At 38.6% G+C, this 9,112-nt stretch overlaps 1 protein-coding gene across 1 annotated transcript in view; it reads right to left on the bottom strand.

Moving 5' to 3' along the window:
- Positions 1-1,078: 1,078 nt before the first annotated feature.
- Positions 1,079-9,112, bottom strand: part of LOC114147123 (sodium channel protein type 4 subunit alpha B-like) — a 49,365-nt gene continuing 41,331 nt past the window's right edge. The window contains exons 21-27 of the mRNA XM_028021681.1: positions 8,603-8,725; positions 7,295-7,567; positions 6,977-7,030; positions 6,761-6,898; positions 5,589-5,693; positions 5,195-5,465; positions 1,079-4,217 (exon numbers count right to left, since the gene is read on the bottom strand). Coding sequence (XP_027877482.1) covers positions 2,983-4,217; positions 5,195-5,465; positions 5,589-5,693; positions 6,761-6,898; positions 6,977-7,030; positions 7,295-7,567; positions 8,603-8,725 — 2,199 coding nt within the window. The 3' untranslated portion in view covers positions 1,079-2,982. The remainder of the gene's footprint in view (positions 4,218-5,194; positions 5,466-5,588; positions 5,694-6,760; positions 6,899-6,976; positions 7,031-7,294; positions 7,568-8,602; positions 8,726-9,112) is intronic.

Below are 9,112 nucleotides of genomic sequence, written 5' to 3'. Positions count from 1 at the left end.
ACTTTTTAGTTTATGAGAGATAAACCAAGACTCGTTATTGTTAAGGTCCACACTCAAATAATTCCTAATAATAACAAAAAAATAAATACTCCCAAACTATCCACTGAACAGTGTCACACATGACATTTCAAATCAAGCAGGATGACTGGCAGTTCGCTGAAAGTCATTCATATTGGCCTGCTCAGCATGTACACGGCTGATTTGCAAACTCATTACAGTGACTTTGCTGTGTTCACTGCATGCTGTTACATTTTGTAATTAGTCATAGTGCCTTTCTAATCTTTAAAAAAAAAAATTTTATTTCCCATACCGACAAAGCTTTAATCTCCTCCACATGTACAAACGCTTAAAAAAAAAAAAATCTGATCAATTACCGAGGCACATTTGGTCAGTTTATGCACGGATCCAAATTAAATTTTGCGTAATTATGAGGACGGCTTGCAAAGAGCACATGTGAAAGATTTGTTTATGCATACGACTGCAGACGGAGACTGTATGTATAAGTTTGTGGGTGAGAGTGAGGATGGGAGAAAAAGGCAGACTCTGTGTTTGTGTGTATGTGCGTGTGTAATTAAAACAAGTGATTTTTTTTTAACATACAGATTATCCTGCTATCCCAGCTGGTCAGAGTTGGATTTGACCACCCTGACAACCAGAGAGAGGAAGTCTCTTCAGGGCTAAATCCAAATTGGCAACCTTGTTGAAATTTTCCTTCTTTTTTTTTAAAAAAACTAAAAACCTGAGAGCCCTAAAAACTTTGATTTATTTATTTTTAATCGGCGGATGAAGTCCTAAAGAGAGGAAAAAGGAGAATGAAATAAATGCGACGAGGTCATCTAACCAGCTTCTCCCGCAACATTTACTCACAGGCTGCAGATATGAGAAAAGAGTTTTATTACAACCGATTAAAACAACCCATGAATAACTTCTCATAAATGCGATACAGACAATCATCTTCTGAAGGATAAAATATTGCATACAAAAAAAATGAGCCTAGATTTTATTTATTTATTTATTTACGTCGTCTGATTGTACCTAGCTATGGTCATAATGAACCACTGTTTTTTGTTGTTTTTTTATTAGAAACAGATTACAAAAAAAGACAAAACAAAAAGCTAGAAATTAGCCTTAGACCTCTTCACAAGCTTATAAAAATTTGCTTTCAGTGCATTCACTTCACTCCAAAAATCCACACCCATCTGATCAAACTAAGCAGCCTAAAGAGATCCAGAGGAGTGTGCGGGCAACGGTCAAAATCAGGCACATGAACTAGGGGTTGTCAGCACACGCGACCCTGCCTAACAACAGACACTCCTTCGTTTATCGATGTGGTAAATATCACAAAATCCACCCTGTTCTCTGAAGTAAGCATGATGACTACGCAGCAAGGATTGTGCTTCTTTTTCCAGTCCTAAGAAAAAAAAAAAAACATAATTTATTTGTATATTTTTGAAGTTAACAATGTAACCTATTTCTTAAGAGTTGAAAACAAAATATCAACTGGATATGTCAAATCTGAAATTCTAAAAAAAGAATTTTTTTTTATAGATAAATATCCATCTGTTTAGCCTTAACATAAATTATTAAACTTTATTGTGGACAAATATTTGATTCGGCTGAAATTCCACCATTAAGTCAACATTAGCCAACTCTAAATATTGTCTGGAATCAGATAATATTTAAAAGCTTTTGCCTTTGTATCCTGTATTAAAAACAGTGGTAGAAACAATTTGAACAATCTTCACGTTATTGTTTGGATCGAAACAAAGTGCTTTAAGGTTGCTTGATGTTGATGGTGTTGTGTAGATTAATAAGTACATGTCTTTCTTTTCCATTTAACAGAAATTACTCTGTTTGGGGTTTTATAGTAAATTTCTTAATCTGGGACCTGAGTCCGAATTTCGTAACAAAACAAACATGGTGGTATGACAGTAAAAAAAAAAAAAATCCTTACACCACTTCATTCTGTTCCTGCTTCTCTTATAAACCTGTTTTGACTTTTGATGTCCAGAGTTTACATTTGGGTTTTCAGATGAAGTACAGGCAGCAGCCTCAACTTGCAGTCAGACTTTCCCAGGCTGAGACGACACAACAATCATCTACAGAGCCGTTCAAAAGCATTCATGCCTCATGAACCGGATGCCTCCTAGATAATTATACAGCTTTTGTCTAGACTTATGTAAAATCTACTGCTCAAAGGTTAGAACTACTTTCTACTGATGCAAAAAGATGTGAGAAATCTGAGAAAAAATGTAAAAAAAATGCAAATGAGAACTTGATCACCATGCATATTTTTTTGACAAAGCATTTACGTTTAGTTGATACAGATGTGCTTGAAAGTTTGAACGTTCAGCATTTTTGGATTTCGTACAAGCCACAGCAAACAAGGAGAAGGCAACCTAACAACGGAGATCTGAACAAAATGGAGGAATGCATCGTAAAGCACTTTGCATCCAGCATTATCGCTTTACATTGAAAATGCTCTAATATCTCAGATTTATGAGCGCCAAATGAATGGGAAAATTTAGAGGACTGCTATTAATTAAAGAACTTAGGTTTTAATACAATCAACAAAATGACCATCCAGTGTTTTGATTAAAGTGCAGATAAGTTATTCTGTAGATTATAAAACAGTAGAATGAGACTGCCTGTAACCTATAAGCACCCTTGCATGTAAAAACTGGAGTGGTTCACTGTTCTGATATAGTTTGTAATTTAAATACTGGCCCTCACATCACCATAAGAGTAACCAAAAACATCCCTACAACTTTCCCAGAGGCGTTTTGAAAAATATTACCTATAGAACCTATTGTCAATGTGAAGGTTGCATTTATTCAGGATTGTCTTTCTACTAAAATAGAGGCTGTGAGCTACTGTACTTTTAAAAAAATCGCATATATCCTCTGCGTCTTATAAAACCAATAAAAAAATCAGTTTAGCATGAATTATTGCTCAATCAATTCAATCCGTCTCGATGCTGTCTCAAAGAAATGTTTCCTCGTAGTTTTCAGTCGGGTCCTGGGCTTCGGGGCCTCTAGATGCGGTTCTGACTGTAGCAGAGGGGCTTACGCCGGCCCCCCGAGTCACGCTATCGTAAGATGGCGGTGAGGACAACAGCGAGTCCTCCACTGTCTGTTTGACTTGTATCGCTACAGGAGCGAAGTGCTGTATCATGGAAGCTATGAGCCCCTCCGTCTCTGGAGCGTTGTCCACATCCACCACCGTCTCGTAGTTGATTTGTCTGTAGAGGTAAGACGCCTGCTTCATTTGCCGCCGCACCAGATGCCTCCTGTAGCACCTCTGGATGATGACCACAGACACCTCCTCCATTTTACGGCGCAGCGTCGAAGTGATGGGCTCGTGGGAAACCTTAGATGGGTTGGTCATCATGAACTTCTCCTCCATCTGCTGCTTGAGGGTGTCCATGTCACCCGACTCCCCCAGTACGCGTTTTGTGAACGCAAACAAGATGTCCAGGCAGTGGATCTTGTCCCCGCTCACCATAGGAAGGTCCATGGAGATCAGCTGGATCTTGTTGGGCTTCGCGATCCGCAGCGGTTCCGACAGCGCATCGGCAAACCTCTCCAGCATCGAGAACTCTATGAACTGAGTGGCCTCGGAGTCGAACTTCTCCCAGACCTCATAGAACATTTCGAAGTCATCCTCGCTCAGAGGTTCTGTGCTCTCCTCGGTGGCAACGCTGAAGTTCTCCAGGATGATGGCTATGTACATATTTACCACGATGAGAAAAGAAATGATGATGTAGCTCACAAAGAAAGCAATGCCCACCGACGGGTTCCCGCAGTTTCCGCGGGCGTTGGTACCAGTGTTGATAAAGTTGATGTCACACTCCTCGGGGGGGCTTGACATTATGGGGCTCAGGAGGTTGTCCCAGCCTGCTGAGGTGCTGATCTGAAAAAGGCAGATGATACTGTTCCCAAAGGTCTCAAAGTTAAACATGTCATCGATCCCATCTTGCTTCTTCACGTAGGCAAAGTTCGCCATGCCAAAGATGGCGTAGATGAACATTACGAGAAAAAGCAGGAGGCCAATGTTGAACAGTGCTGGCATGGACATCATTAAGGCAAACAGTAAAGTCCTTATTCCTTTGGCTGCACGGATAAGTCGAAGTACACGTCCTATCCTGGCCAGTCTGATGACTCGAAACAGCGTTGGAGATACAAAGTACTTCTCAATGATATCAGCGAGGACAATCCCTGAATTGAGAGGAAAACCAAGTGAGAACACATTAGATAAGTTGTATAATTTTTTTTCCAACTATGATTTAATAAGAGACATACAAACAGCAATGGCCAGAATTATGATAGCCGTCGATCTGTGATCAACTAGTCAGAAACTAGTAGTCGGATCTTTTTTAAGCACTTGAGTGTTTACTGATCGAACGGGTTGTACTAACTCAACATTATTTGGTGAGGGAGTTGTTGATAACAAAACGCTAGCTACATGTATTACAGTAAAGTGTCTCTTTTTTATACTTTGAAAGGCTCAGCCCAATTTTCCAGACAACAGACTGGACTATAAAGTATATTTGAAAATTTTACATTTAAGATAACGTTCTACTAACTCCACAAGGAATATACACAAAGACTGACAGCTAATCAGTCTTTGTGTTAATTATGCTTATCATGATAAAGGCTAAAAAGATGCTAATGCCAACTCTTTCATTATGTTGTCATTGTATTGAAACCTTGCTAAACTGTAGAGCTATATAATGTCAATCTTTGGGAAAAGATTGAATGTATTCTTGTGATATATTGTGCTTCTACATTTTGAGGTGTGCAATAAAATTAGTAAGTAGGTGAGCTGTATTCTGTGTAGTAAAGGACTTAATGTAATTTTCTTGGTTTAAATTATTAGCACTGACATCTCTGCTCCATCTATTTGTTGATTTGCAGTAATGCAGAGGGAGGCAGCTCTGCAACTTTGGAACAGTTCGGACAAAATTACAATTTCAATATCTACAAAAACATTCTTGTAAAGACAAGAATATAATATAGCAGAAAATTGGAAAAAAATATTTGTTCATCAAAAGGAAAGTTGCTATCTGTAGGTCAGAGCTTTATAGAGTTGGCTATGGAAAGGTATCAACACACTGAATAATGTCTGTCTACTGAAAGCCTCCACCCTGTTGAAGTTACCTTCAATATGATGGAGGCAATAAGATGTTCCTTACCAATAATAGAAAGAATGATAACCACAAAGTCAAAAATGTTCCATGCAACAGTGAAGAAGTAACATCGGAGAGCAAAGAGCTTAATCAGGCATTCAGTTGTGAAGATAACGATGAAGACCAGGTTGATGATGTTGAGAACAGACTCCATTCGCTCCGACTGCTCGTCGGTTTCCACCATCATGGTCACCATGTTGACGATGATGAGCATCATGATCATGATGTCGAAGGCTTGCTTGGACACCAGATCGAAGAAGAAGGCTTGGAGAATGTTCTGAAATTGGAGAACACGAACCCTCAGTCTGTAAAACCATAATCTTACATCAGAAGAGCAATTCACAAATACAAGGGAAAAATGAATGTGGAGGGATTGACACTGTGACGGGTTCTGTTTTACCGCAGGCCTCGGTATTGGCTTTTGAGGCTTCTTCGATCCCAACTTTTTCATTGCATTGTAGTACTTCTTTTGTTCCTCGGTCATGAAAATATCCTGTCCACCTAAGTATAAAACCAAAACATCACATTACTATTACATTCACCTCATTTTTAAATATAAAAAGGAGAATAAAAAATTTTTTTTTAAATTGATTTATTCATTGTCTTTTAGTAGATATGGGAACTTTCTTCAGAGTTGAGGCAGCTTAGAGTCATGGGAAAGTAGCTGCTACTTTAGCAGAAGTAACGTGAAGGAGCCATTTCCTGTCTTTTCAGCCTCTGGCATAACTGTGGAGAAATCTTGATCTAACATTTTTCACAACGTTGCCTCGGTTCATGGAGGTTTCTAGGCTTTATGCACAGCTATCTTAAGGTAGCACCACAGTTTGACTAAGACATTACAACAAAGTCATTCTGTTGTTGAGTTGCTGCTATGCTTTTGATCATTGCTCTTTTCTTGATCCAGTAGAGGTCAAGCTCCAGCTTTTAAACAGAAGGGCTCACATTTAATGAGAATACAGAAGAGATTTCTCCTTTGAACCTCGTTTTCCATTCACTTTTTTTTTTCTTCAGTTTTCCATTTCAAATCATCGTGCGGTTCAACCTTGGGACGAATCTGCGTGGACTCCTTATTAAGGCCGCACAATATCTTGGTAATAATAATCACAGTACGAGTGTTTCCATTGTTAAAATCTGTTTTAAAGTGCAATAAGTTCACTCTTTTGCATGCCAACCTGATACTCATCATCACTAGAATAGATAAAAGTGCCCAAGAGTCTAAACGTCACAAAGAGTGTTAAAAGTACAGTAAAAAATGAGTGTAATTTTTACCAATAGTGTCGCCATCACCTTATTATCTAAAGTCATGCAGCTCTACTTCTGCATTTTTGTTTTTCACTCATGAATGAGCAAGAACTTGTTTGAAAATGGAGAAGTAATCAGCGATTACTTCTCTAAATCAGGTGCTGATGTCTTCCCACCCTGGCATTGTGCTAGCATACACAACTGGTTGCTACTTTTCTTCAACTATCCAAAGGAAGCAGCTAAAATGCGCTGAGCTTTGCATGTTTCATTTATAGATAAGAGAAAAACAACTCTTCTAAACTTGACAACAACAGTGCTTTAAATACTTATCTTTCTCTTCTGCTGATTGAAATTGTCAATGATGACCCCGATGAAGAGGTTGAGGGTAAAAAAAGAGCCAAATATGATGAAGACAACAAAGTAGATGTACATGTAGAGGTTGATTTCTCTGCTGGGTTGCTCCTCCACCTGCAAATGGTTTCGTCAGTGAACTGTTTGCTGGAAAAAACAAATATTCAGACCCTGAACAGAGATGCAAACACTTACTCCTCTTGAATCAACGGCGGCATTCATTATTTCCATCCATCCTTTAAATGTCGCCTAAAAACAGAACAATTTGTTAATCATTAAATTGTTCATCATCGAAATGTTTTTTTTGAGCTGTATTGCTGACAGGACTATTTAAAACCTATAAATAAATCCATACAAGTTGATCTAAAACTACATTAGTAGAAATCAAGATGTGTTGCTATGTGAGAAATTGTTTTTATGTTAAGTGTAATTCCTGGCAGCAATGAACCTAATTAATATTAACATTAAGAAAAAAAAAGAAAAACTACATTCTGACAGCAGAGAGAAACTCACCACTTGCAGAAGGGAAAGGTAGCCGAGGCCAACATTGTCAAAGTTGACCTTCACCTTTGTCCAGTAGAACTGCGTGTCATTCATTGCAAGACAGTCGGACTTGTTGTTGACCACAGAGATGCTGTGGATAAAGCCCGTTCTGTTCACGCACTTCCCGAACTTGCCAGCAAACAGGTTGACTCCCATGATGCTGAAGATGAGCCAGAAGATAAGACACACGAGAAGCACGTTCATAATGGAGGGGATGGCTCCTATGAGGGCATTCACCACCACCTGCAGGGTCAAAGACAAGAAGAGCTAATACATATTCATCCAAACTATTTTCTCTCTAGCTCCACACTGGAGCTACTACTTCAGAAAGTCTAGAACCAAATGTGGAGAACCAACATGTAGTTTTTTCAGAACAGGAATCCAGAGAATCCCCTACAAGTTTATAAATTATGGACTACCGTACTTGTTCTTATTGAAACATGGGGAACCTACATGTAGTTTTATACTTTTACTTTTCTTTTCTTTTAGTTTATCTAGAGAAACTCCTACTAGCATATAAATTGTGGAGTACTTTGTTTTTCTTTTGTTTTTGTTATCTTGTTTGTATTTCCTCTAATTCACGTAAACCACCTTGAATTGCCTTGTTGCTGAAAACGTGCTATATAAATAAAGTTACCTTACATCCCAGAGTTACTATTTAAATGCAGGATGTGAAGGTATGTTGTCATTTCAATTCAACTCAACTCAATTGGATCCAGCTCAACTTAATACAACTCATTTGTATATATATATATATGTGTATATTTCATGTAATCTAAGGTGAAATTAAATGTGGACTTATATCATGCAAGCATCATCAAGGAATCAGTATGAATGCTGAGGGCAGTAAGGATCTCTGGTAGCAGTCAGTGTTGCAACACATTTGAAGAAGCCTCTGACTGAAGCCTGTTGTATGACAGTCTCATGAATATCCTGACATCACCAATTTTGGCAAACTCTGCTAATCCACCTAATTTCTATCGGCACTCCTCCGTAAACTTCTGACTGGCTGACTGCACGGTTAGAAAGCGGAAATGTGATTTTTCCCCATGGACCAGATAGTTGGAATTCCTCCTTCTTTCTCCGCTCTTTGCATCCATGAAGCCTCCTTTTTCAACTCCTCATAGTTCAGGTTTCATTTCAGCTTTTGAGTTTAAACTAAACATTTCCATACTTGGTCTACAGTTGAGGGTAAAAGCCAGTACAATTAGCATTCAACAGAACGGCATTTTCTTTGCAAAGACATCACAGTGGCAGACATGCACATTAGTCTCTTACCCTCATGCCCTCAAATCTGGACAGTGCTCTGAGAGGCCTCAAGGCCCGGAGGGTTCGCAGTGACTTGATGGCGGAGAAGTCCGAATATCCCAGTGAATTTGCAACCAAGCTTATCAGAGACACCTAAATACAAACCAAAACCCACAAACCTATTTTACTGACAAAATAATTTTAAAAAATGCAGTATTATGTAAAACCCAATGAAAAGAAGCTGAAAAATCATAAAGACTGAAGGAATATATAACATAAATCAAAGGAGACTTGCTAAAACGTTTATGGAGCCATATTTGGTGGGTTTTTTTGTGTGTAGCTTTGGGACATTCCACAGTCAGGAAAACACCTATTAAAATTTGGTTTAGATTTGGTTCGTCTTTTAATTGTAGCTAATTTAAACTTCCACTCTATTCTACATCCAGAACAGACAAAACAAAATGGTATTCCTCTGAAGAATGGCCCATGGATGGCAGCTATAAATGAAAATGGCATGACAAAAATGACAGACAGAGGAAG

This window comes from Xiphophorus couchianus, chromosome 6, assembly GCF_001444195.1.
Source record: "Xiphophorus couchianus chromosome 6, X_couchianus-1.0, whole genome shotgun sequence".
NCBI lineage: Eukaryota > Metazoa > Chordata > Actinopteri > Cyprinodontiformes > Poeciliidae > Xiphophorus > Xiphophorus couchianus.
Note: the sequence above shows the minus strand (reverse complement) of the source record. Positions and strands in the feature narration are given on the sequence as shown.